Here is a 16062-nt window from a genome sequence, read left to right as displayed (position 1 = left end):
AAACCTTATATTCGTTGAGTATTTTAACAGAGAGAGAGAGAGAGAGAGAGAGAGAGAGAGCTTAGCATCCGTGGGATATACAAGTAAATGCACAAGAGCTGTCCCTTGCCCCGCCCTCTAACTATCCCGTTAGCCACGCCTCTAATACTGCATGACAGAGAGCGCGTGGAAGTGCATTGATTTGGTTGTGCCACCTTTGAGCTTTATGATTACATGTCAGTAATATGTTTGCTCTCAGAAACCGAATATATTATAGTCTGACGTTTGCAAAATGTTGCCAAAGCAGGAAGTTTCGGTGAGTCGCAAAGTTTGCTATCTGCAATTTTGAGTGACATTGTATAATAACTTTGATTAATAATATTAACACATATTATTACATTACATAATGCTCAACAGAAAATTCATTTAAATATTAAGTAGTCATGAGTGTCGTGAAAGTTTTATTCATGTGCTCGGTTAATGTAAAGGAACAAGCTGATTTGCCTATAAAAATGTGTTACTTTAATACAATTTTAATTATTAATTTTAATAAATTAAAACTGGCTAATAACACATATATTTTACCATAACATTAATATCTAACTTTTTGTTATATTTATATATTTTCATAAAGGGACATTTATTCAGATACTTTTAAGCATTTTATAAAGTTATCATCTACACAATTTATGAAGTCATAAAATGTAGATTATGATTTGAAAATCTTATTTAAAATGTTGTATCACATTAATTATTTTGTGTTTGAGTTTTGATTTCTCTTTTTTTTTTAAATATTCAAGTAGTTTTAAATTTGTATCATGTGTATTTCATGTCCACAGAGTGGGAAAATCAAGTTTGGAGCGTGTTAACCTGAAGGGCAGCAGCTTTCTTACACTAAAGGACTTTAATGCAGAGGAAATTAAACATATACTGTGGGTTTCTGCTGACCTAAAGCATCGAATAAAGCACAGGGGCGAAGTACTGCAAAATACACTGCAACTATTGAATTTACTGACTGGAAATCTCTCAATTTTCAAGACTGATAAACAATGTTAATTTATTCCTCTTTTATGTGCAGTATGTCCCATTACTTCAAGGCAAATCTATTGCCATGATATTTGAAAAGAGGAGCACTAGGACCCGCATGTCCACTGAAACAGGTTTGCGCTTGTGAAAGGGCTTACATTTATCAGTGCGGTCTCTGAACAAAATGAATGAATAGAGACGGATACAGAACAAAGCATTTGACACATAGACAGTTTCTCTCTCTCTCTCTCTTTCACTAGGGTTTTCTCTGTTGGGTGGCCATGCATGTTTTCTCACACCCCAGGATATTCATCTAGGCATCAATGAAAGTACCACAGACACTGCCAGGTCTGAATTTAAACACATTGTAAACACTGCTTTAGACTCAATACAGTGAGGCCTTGACATGGTCTTATATGTGGCTGTGTATGTATGGCAGGGTGCTTTCTGGTTTGGCAGATATCGTGTTAGCTCGGGTGTATAGTCACTCATCTCTGGAGCATCTGGATAAAGACGCTTCTATACCAATCATCAATGGCCTGTCTGACCTCTACCACCCTGTACAGATTCTGGCTGACCTACTGACACTACAGGTACAAATTCACTGACACACACATATATAAGCAGAAGTACATTCAGTCACTCATTCACTGTTCTTTTGCACTCTTACAGGAGCACTACGGCTCAATAAAAGGCCTCACTCTGGCTTGGATAGGTGATGGAAACAACGTTCTTCACTCCTTCATGATGTCATTGGCTAAACTAGGTGTCAATCTAAAAGTGGCCACACCCAAGGTTTACACCCCTTTCAGAACTGTACAGAAATATCAACTTTGCCACCACAGTAATACATTTTAAAATATATTTTTTTTAAATATATTTTTATAAAATAAAATTATATATATTTTTAATATATATATATTTTAAATATATATTTTTTATTCATTTTAAAATATAGATTTTTTTGTGTATGTATATATATATATATATATATATATATATATATATATATATATATATATATATATATATATATATATATATATATATATTACTGTCTTATCTAAATAAAGCATTGGTGAGCATAACAGACTTCTCTCAATAACATGAAAAATCATACCTACTTTTGAATGGTTAAATACATTTATGCATTTTATTTATTTATTTTAATTCACACCACTCTGAAATTATATTTTTCTAAATTAACCTACATTTTTTTAATTCTAAATGTTTCTTAATTTATCTCTAGGGTTATGAGCCAGATGCTTACATCACTCAAGAGGCTCAGCGTCTATCTAAGCAGGTATAGACTGCCCTACAAAACATTTTGTCTTTAAAATGTCGGCTTTATCTCGTACGATGTATTTGCATAGCCAAGCCAAGTCACCTTTATTTATATAGTGCTTTTTCCAATACAGATTGCTTCAAAGCCACTTTACAGTGTTAACAGGAAAATAATGCAATAATTTGTTTCGGCTGTACAGCCACTCTGGAGAAGACAGTGATGTCATCGAGTTCTCCTCTACCCAACGTACAAAACGATTATGATTTAAGCAACATTACAGATCAGAAGTAAGAAGTAAGAATGGATCAGAACACTCAGAATATGTATGCAGTTAAATCTGATTTAAGATCTGAGTCATTACGTTTGAGGCGGGTTTGTTGAGGATCAGTGCCACTGGCTGTCATGTGGCCTTCACAGGGGACATAGGCATGTCTTTGTCTATGATTATTTAGTAATTGTCTTTAACAACACAATAAATCTGTGTAAAAGTGTTGTATAGATTTGTTATGTTCACTAGCTTATGTATTGCATGCAGTGTTTAGCTAATTATGGTATTCATGCTATAGTTTGGTACCAAGTTGCACTTCCTGACGGATCCAGTGGAGGCAGCACGGGACAGTAATGTGCTGGTTACTGACACTTGGGTGAGCATGGGCCAAGAGGAGGAGAAGAAGAAGAGACTAAAAGATTTCCATGGTTACCAGATCACCATGCAGGTAGACAAACATCTATCAACTTTGTCTAGTTTGATCTGGTCCAGTCTAGGCTTTTCATTCATTATGATTTACTCTGAATTATAATGCAGCCTTGTTGTGAAAATTAAAAACTTGCTTCTGAATAGTGGTATGAAGTATTTTTTTAATGATTCTGTTGAATTGTTGACAGACAGGAAGTGTGGCTGCACCAGACTGGACATTTCTGCATTGTCTCCCACGTAAAGCAGAGGAAGTAGATGATGAAGTTTTCTACTCACCACGTTCACTTGTGTTTGCTGAAGCTGAGAACCGCAAGTGGACCATTATGGTAAAGTTTATGTGTAAAGATGTGTGCATTAATAATGAATTTATTTTCGTTAAGCAATTATTCTATGTGTTTTCTTTAGGGATTGATGGTGTGCATCCTGACAGACTATAGGCCACAAATTCCCAGACTCAGATTTTAAAAAGTTATTTAAAAAATATTTTATTGTAAAATTAGTAATCATGTGTCTCAACAGTCTTTGAAAATGGGGGGTTTAATGGTGAAATTAACAATTAATTATACTAAATTCATGGATTCATTAATTCAATATTTGAAAAATACTTTTTACAAATGATTCAAGTATTTTAGTTGTGCAAATACCAGTATGACATATAGAGGGTGCTGTAACATGTGAAATGGTATGTATTTTTAAACATTTGAAATTTGATCTGTTCCGATTACTTTAAATTACAAGGGGTCAGGTGGACACTGTGGTAAGAGAAAGGGGTTGTAAAATGCACTTTGCAAAAAAAAAAAAAAAAAAAAACTAATAAATTAAATTTAATATAATGGCTATTGTGTCTCTTATAGTTTCTATGTAATTATGTGATGCCGCATTTACACCTCCTCAAATTGCTTAGAATCATTTTACATAAAAAATAAACTCTCTCAAGTCATCTTGCATGTCTAACTCTACACAGGACAGAAATACAACACATTCCAGCAGTGTAACATGATTCAGAGTGTGGACATGCATTTAAAACCACTGTGGTATTTTGTGGTTACTTCTAACTGATCTTATCCTAATAAGAAATGTATGTTTTAGCATGAATGTTTCATTGGGTATGCTTTGGTTGTTGTTTTAGTTTTACTATGACTTTTCACTGGCAACTGTCCTGCAGACCAGAGTGAGATCAGATTGATTGATATGGTCAGGAGTTAGTGTCATGATAGAGCGATAAAAGAGATATTAATAGTGCAATATCCAACAAAAGAAAAACTCAGTATTCACACACACTGACTGGCATGCTGTGCATGGCTAAATGGTCAAGCACACAAAAAAATGTCAAAATCACTGCTCATGACTACAAACATTTGTAACTTTAATACAGTGCAAAATGTAATTTGATTTCATTCATGCAGTGAATAAGCAGTTTTATTTTACATTTGATTACTTTATTATAAATGTATATAGTGTTTCTTATTTAGCACTCTTTTTATTTAATGTGTGTCTTTGTTCTGTTATTTGTCCTATTGCTTGTCATTTGTTTCTTTATCCTTTTTTATTATACTGTTTTGTCATCAATAATTATTTACAATAGTTAGCCTAGTATTCGCTAGTATATAGAATTTTGATTTCATAACAACCTTATTTTAATAAAAATAAAAATATCATATTGTGATATAAGATTTTGGTAATTTCACCCATCCCTATATTCCTTGTTAGATAGCAGGAAAAGTTCCCACAGTTTTACATGTGATTTATTTAGTGTTCACCCCAAGTAATAGGTTGCAGTATAACCTTATCAGAAATAAGTATAGAAATGGCGCACAGAAAAGACCTTAATCCCTTTTCTTCTTTTTTTACACAGTATTTTATTTTGAGAACATTCAACTGAGGTCAAGCAAAGGTATTTTGTATTTTAATTTTAAATACATTTTCATGTATTTATGCACGTCTCTGCATAATAGCCTAAAAAGTTGTTTAGGGATGGTGAAGACTAAACTATCAGCAGTTAATTTAAGTGGAGACACACACTGCATGTAAAAGAGTCAATGTTATTGTACACATTTGCAAATATTATGCATTAACAATGGTAAAATTCTCGATGGTTCTTGGGGTGAGGCAGAGATTGGCCCAGAACAAGGGTGGAGATGAGAGGCAGAGCAGCTGAACAGGTTTCTAAATCATCCGAGACATTCTATTCATTGCAAAGGTTTCTCGGCTTCTTTTCTGGTATGCACAATTATTTAAAATGAAACCTTGTTGTTATCTTATCTCATCTAAACATTGTTTGACCCTTCAATTGTGACCAAATTAGGTCTAAGTTTGTGTTTTAGTTTTTGGATGTAGGATATTGTACATATTGTACAACCAGACATGATTCCAAGACAGCCAAATATAGAAATAAGACTTTGTGATTTCTTACATCTATATGTGTGCAAAGAGAAACCTTTGTAAATATCACATAAATAGTAAATTAGCATCCCAATGGTTTCAGTTGAATACTTGCACTTGAATTGGACAACAAACCAAATCCCTTCAGGGCATTCAGATTAATTTGACAAGCCAAAAGGGACAGTTTCAGAACATTTTACATAAGCACTTTAAAAGATTTGGAAGTCCACAAAAGGGAGAACAGAAACATGCCCCCAAAACCCATTTTAGGGAAACAAATAGACAACTTGTCAACTTATAGTTTATAGTTATAAATAAAATCAACCTCTCAGACCAATTAGTTTATGAATAAGTTTTTATTTTAGAGGAAATTATTATAAAGTTGGTATTTCTTAGCTCAGGAGACATTAATTGAATTTTCAATATGTTCCATCAGTTTTGTCTCAGATGTTCATTTGAATAAATTGATATAGACACCTAAAAAAAAGGATAGCTATAAAATAAACCTGGATGACATCAGCTCATTTAGTCTTTGGAACATCTGCCTTGAAATGTTTAAATAGTTTATACCAAAATCTTATTGAGACTGCATGTCAGTTATCCTGGCAAAGTTTGAGCCATTGTAACTCTTTTAAAAATGCAGAAGATTCTTCTCTAGAGGAGAAAACTAACAAGCAAGAGATTAAAGCAAAAGTATACTTCTCTCTATATCTCATTGCCATCTGGAACACAGAACTGAGATAGAATCTCAGTTCTTATTTGTAGTTTTTCCTTCCTGTTGGGTTCATTCATTTTTGCTTGATGATGACTTTAAACATTATTAGGCCTATGTATAACTTAACACGCATATTTTGACCTCAGACTAATCAGAAAATAATTATAAAGATTAGATTTTGTTATCAAGGGATGTATTTTACTTGCCCAAAATTCCTGTCCCTCGTTTAACCCTTATTAATGTTTTACACCTGCTATGATAGTGCATTAGCCTAACTGGGCCTGTTGTCATTAGCCTACTTGAAAAACTTACTTGTGTAAAACATATTTGAAAATCAAAGTCCTTGGTGCAACATTTCACATGCCCTCACAAGAGGAATTTATTAGGCTCTTATTATTTATAAAAATTGCGTTTTTATGTAACTTCAATAATTATGCAACAAACTGATCCCTTTTAGTGCCGCTCCCTGTGTCTGTGGGCCGTGCAGAGGTTTCAGTCTTGCTGTTGGAATCTGGTTGTGGCCGATCTGACGTCCCAGACCAGACCGACAGGTTTCGGTCACGCCCGGAGCAGAAAAAGTCTGGTATAAAAAGCACAAGGAATGCAGACCTTAAGAAGCAAGCTAAGCACACGAGAGAGAAACATAGCCTACAGAGTAAACTACTCTCGAATTAACCCGTCATAATCCACCAAAATGCAGATGTCCGAACCCCTCAGCCAGAAGAACGCTCTCTTCACGGCAATGAACCGCTTCATCGGCGCCGTTAACAACATGGATCAGACGGTAATGGTGCCGAGTCTGCTGAGAGATGTGCCGCTGGACCAACAGAAAGAGGAGCAGAAGCTAACCAACGTCATGGGTAGCTATCTGCGGGATGCTGAGGACGACATGTACAGCTATTACAGCCAGCTCAAGTCCATCCGGAACAACATCGAGTGGGGTGTCATGCGCGCAGAGGAGCAGAGGCGCAAGAAAGACACCCTTGCGCCGGAGCCAGTGCGCACAGAACCGGAGAGCGACATGGATCTGGAGCAGCTCCTGCAGTACCATCTGAAGGGCTTGCATGGGGTGCTGTCCGAACTTACAAGCCAAGCCAACAACCTGACCAACCGATACAAGCAGGAGATTGGCATTGCTGGCTGGGGACAGTGAACTGCATCATAAAGGATGTCTATTTGGATGTGATGAACAATTCTGATCTACACTGCATTCGTGGAAGAGACTAAAGGGATTGACCGAACAGCTGTTAAACGGTCAAAAGTTAAAAAGCAAGGCAAAGCAAGAGGGGAAAGGGTTTATTGTAGTACCTAGGCCTATTGGTTTTTTGGTGTTGATCACTGACGTATTGTAAGGGCTGCTTCCTGTCTTAAGACATTATATTTGCACTGGCAGTTACTTTTTATTTTATTTTATTTTTTAAACTAAGCAGAACAAAATCTCCGTTCAAATGGCTGGCTGCCATGTCTTACATAGATATTTAAATCTATTTATGTATTATGTATAATTGAAAGCTTTTATTTTTCCATTATTCTTGATGTCCTATGATGTTACTGTGTTCCAGAGGACTGATGACTTTAAGAACTAAACTTATGATAGTTTGTTTCATGTGAAAACTCCAACAGATGAAGCAGAAACTCTGTAGAAAACTCTTGGGAACGTTTCCTGTTAATGACCTGAAACTATCTGTGAATCATCCTGTGAATCAATGACGTGGACGACTCTGAAAATCACTGTGTGTGTGTGTGTGTCATGACGAGTTCCATGAGATTCTGGGTTAAATTGTGCCTAAAGGCCAGTATTTGTTAAAAACATTTGCTGTGTTTTGTACTGTTTTTATAACAAAATAAACTTTTGTAATTTGAATGTCTTTTCTGTGGTTGTTTATATTCATCCTGCTCAACAATACATAATTAACAGGCTTACATCCTGCACAATCTTCATTCCTTAGTTCTTACAAAAGTCTATAATTTAAATAACTTTCATTTCTGAGAATGATGGATTAGACATCATTAGACATAAAATAAAATTCCAAATAATTTAGTCTAATATTCTGATTAAATTTACATGTATATTTAGTATGTGCATGCAAGTACGTTAAGTGAGACCTTTGCAATGAATCTGATTATTTCTCTTGTAATGTAATGCAAATGTACACAAAGATACATTTATTGTAATACAAATTTGGTCCATAAATAATACACATATATTTTAAGGGGTCACCCATTCTAAGGGGTCACCAAGTATCTTTTGCTCATGTGAGTAGGCTACACATTAGGAAAAAAACAAAAACACTTTTATTTATTTTTACACAAGAAGTATTGGTTTTGTAGGACAGTTTTGTTTATGAAAACTGACCTGCATCTATCTGTGGAAGACTGACTGAATTTAAATGTGTGAACAAGGGATCAAAATTCACAAGATGTTGCTAAAATAATAAAATGGTATAATATATTTAAATGGCAACAACCTTTTTTTTGTTTTTATTATTGCACAATTGCTTACTGTTCAAAGATACCAAAGATTCTTCTTTTTCTTTTTCTTGGACCTAAACCTAAACAAACATTTTGACTAGGTGAACTGCCATATGTTCCTTGGAGGAATCTAAATTATCTAGCTTTCACTCTTCTAAATGTTTCATACCCTGTTATGAAAATATATCATAAAACACATAAAAAATGAAATACACAATCAAATATCAAAAATAACAGATAGGCCTACCCCAGGCGTTTACAAACTGAGGTCCGGGGATAAGGATAAAGAAAAGAATGAAATAAGTAAATAATGAAAATAGGAGCAACTAAATTGACATAAAACAGTGGTTACATTTTATTTATTAATTAATTTAAATAAACAAAAATAAATAAATAAATCTACAGTAGCCTACAGAACAGTAGAGTAGCGTTTGACAGACGTGAAAGCCTCTAAAATCACTTTCGGTCAAAAATGAGATAACAATAGGCTACTGAGTGCATGCTCATACAATGTAGTTCATACAATACTTTGACTTCAAACCCACTAAATCCCAGCCTCAGCCCATTCAGTAGGCCTAACTTAACGGCTAGGCTACTTTTATTTTATTTTCAAGGAAAACGTCAGACAGATTTAGAGGCTTTTGCAGTCTTCAAATATATTTTCTAAATACAGTTTTATTTATATTTATAATATTCATTTTCAAATTATTAATTTATACTTGAAAATATATTGCTGCCTTTTACATTTTAGGATGGGGTCCACTCGCACATAGCATCTCAAAGATTGAAAATATCTGGCAGGCTAAAATAAACTTATCCATTTATTTTAATTAAAATAAAATCTTTATTAATGTCATGACCTCACTGTATACGCAACAGCCAAGTCTGTAGAAAATAATATAAGTTTTTATGAAAACTGCTAGCGCTAAATTTTGCGCAAGGAAAACGCCACCGCGTTTCGTATTGTTGTGCTTTTTATCCCAGTGCGCACGCCTTACGTGTCAATGTGGCTGTGGCGTTCTCATCATGTGTGTTGTCCACATCAAAATATTAGTTAGTAAAAAGGTCAAGGAAGAATAATTATGGGAGATGAGCATCCAGTCCAGGTTAACAACACTAGCATTTCCCGCTGTACTATCTTTAACGCAGCGCCCGACGACTATCGATGTGTAAGTATAACTTGTTTTAAAAATTAATGCAATGCTAGCTTGTTAGCCTTCATGCTAATCACAACATGACATCATCCTTTCCTGGCATGATGATGTTCACTAGTAGTTTTACTCCTAGACTTGAAAGTAAGAAAGTATGGTCACTGATAATCAATTAATTTCTGTTAAACATTTATTCATTAATTATTGTGGAAAGTAACGTATATAAGATGGCTCACTGTGAGATAAGTTCAGTTGGATATGTGATGGGATGAACCACCCAACACACATGGGGAACAGGAAATTGGTGTGCATTTCTTTGTGAATGGTCGCAAAGTATCGAAAAGAACTGTATAGAGTTAAATGTAAATAAATATAAATATGTGAAAGTGCTCTTAATGCATTTTCTCCATGTATTAATGTCATATAACTTTTCCTTACAGATTTTTTTTTTTTTAGATTAATGTATGTATTTTAATTCTCAGGATGTGATTCTTAAAGTGAAACGAGCCACAGGGACATTTTCATTAGTGGCATGGTGAGTAGGTTCATATTGCACATAGCTTTTTTTTGGTGACTTTTGAGCATTCTTAAATATCTTAATTTCCTGTCTTGTAGCTTCTTCATGCTCTTTGTGATATGGCTGCTGCGCAGCTATAACTCTTTGGCTCAGGTACAGTTTGTGTTTAATTTGAATTGCCGACTACTATTCAAAGGTGAATAGTTTCTTAATATATATATATATATATATATATTCAGCAAGGATGCATTATATTGCTCAAAAGTGACAGTAGAGATGTTTTGTTACAACAACAAAAACGCAGCACAATTGTTTTCAACATAAATAATATTAATAAATCAGCATATTAGAATGATTTCTGAAGGATCATGTGACACTGAAGACTGGAATAATGATGCTGAAAAATCAGTTTTGCTTTCTTTTTTTAAATGTATTAAATTAGTAAACTGTTATTTTAAATTGAAACGTGCTGTCTGCTTGAAGCCATAAACAACTAATAACAACCCCAAACATTTGAATGATAGTGTAATTACCCATAATTTACATGTTTAACTAGTATTCTAGTATTTCAATTCTAACTATTAATTGTCATATTGTGGATTATGAAATATTTTAGATATTGTATCTCTTTCCACCTGTATTTTATTATCTCTATCCTTTTCTTATACCGTTATCCTTTCCTTTGTTTTACAGAAAATGGTAGTCAGTCTGACAGTAGCTGCATTTTTTGACAGTGTTGCATATGTTATGGTAAGTTGTTGATCAATTTATGTGTATGTTTGAGAGAGAGAGAGACATATGTAGGCCAAAAGTATTTATTCAAGCTAACGTATGTTGAAAATAATTTTTAATTATTTAAATAACTTTAAAAACTTTTTTCATCGCACCTTTTCCTGCAGGGAGAGTCTCATCCAGAGGGCTCTCTGTGTAACTTTCAAGCCTGGTGGCTCACATATTTTGGTAAATTTGGCAACTGATTAAAGATGTGTGTTTTATACATGTACTGTCATGTTAATGGAAAGTAACAGATCATCATTTCTGACATGGTATAATAAGATTATTTAATTTTGGCTTTGACCTAACTAACAGAAGACATCTAAATACAGAAATAAAATTTAAACCCCAAAAACCACTTACAGTATGACATCTGTGAATAAAACTCTAGTAACCGCAATGCATTCAACTAGAAAAATGACATCCTTTGTAGACTGATGTCATTACATATTTCTGTTGTTATAGTTTTTGGTTGTTTGTTCCAGACTGGACTGCACTGGTGTGGGTGTGTCTTATTACATTCAATCTCTACCTGAACCTTGTGAGAGAAGTCAGAACTGAACATTATGAGATGTGAGTCAATATACACAGAAACAAACATGTTTAGTTGTGTATACATGCATAAATTCCTAACATCTGCATGTGTTTCTTAGAAAGTACCATGTGGTGGCATGGGGAGTTCCCTTACTCATGTCCACTCTCCCACTGATGGCTGGATACTATGGTCCTGCTGGAGCCTGGTGGTATATGACCTTTAATTTTTGATTATATTCTTTAATTTCAGTTGTAGTTAACTACGGGAGTCATCAGTCCTTTCCGTCTCGTTCTTTTTCTGCAGCTGGATCACAGATAATCATGTTGGGTGGAGGTTTGGCATGTAAGTTTGTAATGTTCAGCATGTGTGTCAGTGTTTTCGGAAATGCATGTTGTTTCCAGGGATGAATCTGGGTTAGAGTCATCTTGTTATCTGTTTTGGCTTATTTCAGAGGTTCGCGCATGTTATTTGAATGTCAGGAATTTCCGTTCTCGTTCTGACAGGTTCTTGTGCATGCTGGGCCTGCTTAGAATATTTTTCACACTACTAATTGTGTACATTTATGGTTATTTATTTCCGTGTTAATGGTCACTTACACTGTCCACAAATATATTTGGACACGGTATCTTTTTTAAAAAGATACTTATATGGATGCACAATATATCGGTACCGTGTTGTTACCTCCCATATGTTTACATTTACATGACCTTTTCCATCACTTAAAAGTAATCTTTAGAAATTCAAACTTATTTAAAATTTATGTTGAAACTTTCACAGATCTAATAATATCAGTTTTTCATATTGTTAAATTATTTTAAAATGTGATACCCAAGTTCACTTGTAGCATTTAAAATTATTGAATTGTTTTAGTTTTTAGTGATTTATTTTAAACAAATTATAGAAAATATGTATTAATTATTATATTTTAAATGTACTTATATCATGCAATTATATATTATATTATTGACCATTCATCCATTATTTGCCAACACATGAAAATAGTTATCTTCTTATCGTTATCAGCCAAATTTTTTATATTGTTGCATCCCTAGGTATGAATTTTAAAGAAGGATAGCATAAGCACACTATCAAGTGTCCAAATACTTTTTGAGGTCTCTGTTTGTATATTGTCTTGTTCGAGGTGTAAAGTATTTATTTGGTTTATTTTATTTATTTTATATTTTGCAGATGGTATGTCCCCCTGTTTAGCCTGATTATCCTCATGATCTGCTGCTATGCTCGAATCATCTGTGTGGCCAACGAGAGGGTGAGTGAATGTGACTCCCAAACATCTGCTAAACAAAGTGTCCTACTTCTGACATTTGATTGCATGGCAATGTTAGGTCTAACTTATGTGTGCTATCTTGAACAAAGCACTTTGTTTATCTCTTCCTTGTTCTCTGTAATGCTGTCGAGTGAAATTTTTGTGCGACTGGCAGATTCTTACAGAGGCTGACGCAATAAATCAGGCTATGCATGCTCATGTACGTGCAGACACCTGTTTACACAGGTCTGATGGGTGTACATTCAGCATTGTTGCTATGGTGCAAGAGCAGTTCTTTATCTGCCACACACTCCTGCATTTATACCAGGAGTATAAATGCATGTTTAAATTTACTGTCTTTATTTCAGATGCGTTCCTGGTTAGGCACCTTTAATCCTGAAAGAGAGAGGAGGAAGGTAAGTGTGTGTATTAGTGCAGATATGACAGTCTTGACATCCACTGGTTTATACATCAGTAATGTATCATTACTTCCTTCCGCAGATCTCTCTGGCTGAAGAGATCAGACCGTTGAAGTGGTATCCCTCTGTCTATCTGCTCGTCTCTATCTTCCCCCTAATAAATCGGTAAATGCGTTTTTTTTCCCTCCACCAGATTTTACATACTAAACCTTGTGGATGTGATCTGTTTTTATATGGATTTTCCTTTTTTACCTGAAGTATGTCCCACATGAATTGTGTAAATAAAAAAATGTATTATTAAATGTTCTTTCATTGTACAGTACTGTAGTATTATTATAATATAAATATATTTGAATAATAATAAATATATTTATAATTTGTTATATAAACCGATTCCAAAAAAGTTGGTACACTGTACAAATCGTGAATAAAAACAGAATGCAATTATGTGGAAGTTTCAAATTTCAATATTTTATTCAGAATACAACATAGATGATATATCAAATGTTTAAAAATAGAAAAATTATAATTTTAAGGGTGAAAAGGCCATGTTTACCACTGTGTGGCATCCCATCTTCTTTTTATAACAGTCTGCAAAGGTCTGGGGACTGAGGAGACGGGTTGCTCAAGTTTAGGAATAGAAATGTTGTCCCATTCTTGTCTAATACAGGATTATAGTTGCTCAACTGTCTTCTCTGTCACATCTTTATGATGCGGTTTTCTATGGGTGAAATATCTAGACTGCAGGCTGGCCATTTCAGTACCCGGATCCTTCTTTTATGCAGCCATGATGTTGTAATTGATGCAGTGTGTGGTCTGGCATTGTCATGTCTGAAAATGCAAGGTCTTTTTTTCTGAAAGAGAAAACATCTGGATGGGAGCAAATGTTCTAGAACTTGGATATACCTTTAAGGATTGATGGTGCCTTTCCAGATGTGTAAGCTGTCCATGCCACACACACTCATGCAACCCCATACCATCAAAGATGCAGGCTTCTGAACTGAATGCTGATAACAACTTGGGTTGTCCTTGTTCCCTTTGGTCTTAAAAAACTTTTAAGTTTTCCAAAAAGAACAGTTTTCCACTTTGCCATAGTCCATTTTAAATGAGCCTTGGCCCAGAGAAAACACCTGCGCTTCTGGATCATGGATCGGCAATGGCGAATGACACGGTGGATTGTGTTCACCAACTATGTTTTCTGGAACTATTCCTGAGCCCATTTTGTAATTTCCATTACAGTAGCATTACTATATGTGATGCAGTGCTGTCTAACGGCCTGAAGATCACAGGATTATACCCAATCATGTTGCCAATTGACCTAATAAGTTGCAAATTGGTCCTCCAGCTGTTCTTTATATGTACATTTAACCTTTCCAGCCTCTTATTGCTACCTGTCCCAACTTTTTTGGAATGTGTAGCTTTCATGAAATCCATAATGAGCCAATATTTGGCATGACATTTCAAAATATCCAACTTTCAACATTTGATAAGTTATCTATATTCTATTGTGAATAAAATATACTTTGAGATTTGTCAATTGTTGCATTCCTTTTATATTCACAATTTGTGGAGTATCCCAATTTGTTCAGTATCCCAATTTGTACAGTTTGTATTAAAATAATAAATAAAAAGTATTATTAAAAAAAATAACTCATTACTGTTATTGAATAGTGTCATTTATAATTATGTTGATGTCTATCTCATAACTGTTGATGTATCTTTGTGCTTTTGTCTGATTTGCATGTGTATTTCTGCAGACTTCATAATGCTGCTTACCCAGATGACCCTGTGTTTTCTCTGACTTTACTACACGTGCTCAGTGCACCATTGCATGGACTTGCAAACGCTCTCGTCTTCGGGAAGGACACCTGGAGTCAACTGAGTTCAACAGGAATAAAGGTAGATTTCAGACTCCCTGGTCTCAGCCAGGGATGGCTATGATTAGCCTCTCCATATATGTCAGTCCCTTTAGACACATTTGTGCAGTTTGATTTCAATATGAACATAACTTTTTCCTCAGCTGGCGATCCAGTCTCGACTGTGTGATAGCACAAGGATTGGAGAGTACCATGCCACGAATGTAAGATACACACATGACCTTGATACACACTCCGATTCCGATGATGAGGACAACAATGTCATCTTTTACAGTCCAAACATGATCTTAAAAGACAGAGGGCCCGTGGAAAATGTTTAGAAAAGAAGTGTGTATATGTGTGTGCCTAAAGAGTTTCATTCAGTGTTTCTGTGTTGCAGCTTTTATGCTGACACTTTATGCTGACACAATTAAAATATGTATTATTTTTATAGTTGGAAAACAGAAAAGAAAATGGTTGATAGAAAATCTTCCTTTGCCTTTAATGACGGGTAGTGTCATAACATTTGTTTGTACTGTATCAATGCAGGAAAGCTTTCAATCAAGCTGTTTACCACCTCAAAGTAATAGATTTTGTTGTATATAATGGAATTAAAGACTGCCTTTTCTATTTCATTCAGCTCAATATTCCAGACATAATGCTATACTTTAAGAAAATCTGAGCATGTTTTACTATTATATTTATGAAAATGTATGCTATATTTTTTTTTATATTTTTGTATTGTTTACAGATTCAACGAATTTTAAATACAAATATAATAACTCTCTCGTGTTTGCGTCCTTTGTCTAGTAGTAGAATCAGCTAGCACTTAACTAATTAACTTTGAGTTTGAAGATTAACCAGAGACATGTGGAGCAAACATGCTTCACATGACTGCTTAGTAAGGGTTATAAAATGTATACTCCTCGGAATAAATCAGTGATATAAACTGGTGGCTGTTTGTGTAACTTGTCTTACGAAAGCCAATTT

At 34.5% G+C, this 16062-nt stretch overlaps 3 protein-coding genes across 3 annotated transcripts; all 3 read left to right on the top strand.

Moving 5' to 3' along the window:
- The first annotated feature begins 65 nt into the window (after positions 1–65).
- On the top strand, positions 66–3659 carry otc (ornithine transcarbamylase). The gene is made up of 10 exons (XM_067445040.1): positions 66–295; positions 819–957; positions 1058–1139; positions 1266–1353; positions 1445–1598; positions 1678–1800; positions 2255–2308; positions 2857–3006; positions 3176–3313; positions 3393–3659. The coding sequence occupies exons 1-10, from the start codon at positions 225–227 to the stop codon at positions 3450–3452; spliced, it is 1059 nt and encodes a 352-aa protein (XP_067301141.1). The 5' UTR covers positions 66–224; the 3' UTR covers positions 3453–3659.
- A 1348-nt stretch (positions 3660–5007) lies between these two features.
- On the top strand, positions 5008–7952 carry mid1ip1a (MID1 interacting protein 1a). The gene has a single exon (XM_067445039.1). It carries the CDS (start codon positions 6779–6781, stop codon positions 7235–7237), a length of 459 nt encoding a protein of 152 aa, XP_067301140.1. The 5' UTR covers positions 5008–6778; the 3' UTR covers positions 7238–7952.
- A 1589-nt stretch (positions 7953–9541) lies between these two features.
- Positions 9542–15857, top strand: si:dkey-100n23.5. Its single transcript, XM_067445038.1, has 13 exons — positions 9542–9725; positions 10190–10242; positions 10323–10377; positions 10918–10974; positions 11124–11184; positions 11484–11571; positions 11652–11741; positions 11837–11875; positions 12722–12800; positions 13166–13213; positions 13299–13381; positions 14974–15115; positions 15237–15857. The coding sequence occupies exons 1-13, from the start codon at positions 9639–9641 to the stop codon at positions 15411–15413; spliced, it is 1059 nt and encodes a 352-aa protein (XP_067301139.1). The 5' UTR covers positions 9542–9638; the 3' UTR covers positions 15414–15857.
- The last annotated feature ends 205 nt before the right edge of the window (positions 15858–16062 follow it).

Source organism: Pseudorasbora parva, chromosome 5 (assembly GCF_024679245.1).
Source record: "Pseudorasbora parva isolate DD20220531a chromosome 5, ASM2467924v1, whole genome shotgun sequence".
Classification (NCBI taxonomy): domain Eukaryota; kingdom Metazoa; phylum Chordata; class Actinopteri; order Cypriniformes; family Gobionidae; genus Pseudorasbora; species Pseudorasbora parva.
This window is presented reverse-complemented; position numbering and strand designations above follow the sequence as displayed.

What these genes read in the sequence shown, in the direction of transcription:
- otc (XM_067445040.1), top strand. Translation starts at nt 225, where the DNA reads ATGTTTGCTCTCAGAAACCGAATATATTATAGTCTGACGTTTGCAAAA. An exon ending in AGTACCACAGACACTGCCAG is followed by an intron (nt 1,354 to 1,444) that starts GTCTGAATTTAA and finishes TATGTATGGCAG; the next exon opens with GGTGCTTTCTGGTTTGGCAG. An exon ending in TAAAAGTGGCCACACCCAAG is followed by an intron (nt 1,801 to 2,254) that starts GTTTACACCCCT and finishes ATTTATCTCTAG; the next exon opens with GGTTATGAGCCAGATGCTTA.
- mid1ip1a (XM_067445039.1), top strand. Translation starts at nt 6,779, where the DNA reads ATGCAGATGTCCGAACCCCTCAGCCAGAAGAACGCTCTCTTCACGGCA.
- si:dkey-100n23.5 (XM_067445038.1), top strand. Translation starts at nt 9,639, where the DNA reads ATGGGAGATGAGCATCCAGTCCAGGTTAACAACACTAGCATTTCCCGC. An exon ending in ACATTTTCATTAGTGGCATG is followed by an intron (nt 10,243 to 10,322) that starts GTGAGTAGGTTC and finishes CCTGTCTTGTAG; the next exon opens with CTTCTTCATGCTCTTTGTGA. An exon ending in TGAGTTCAACAGGAATAAAG is followed by an intron (nt 15,116 to 15,236) that starts GTAGATTTCAGA and finishes CTTTTTCCTCAG; the next exon opens with CTGGCGATCCAGTCTCGACT.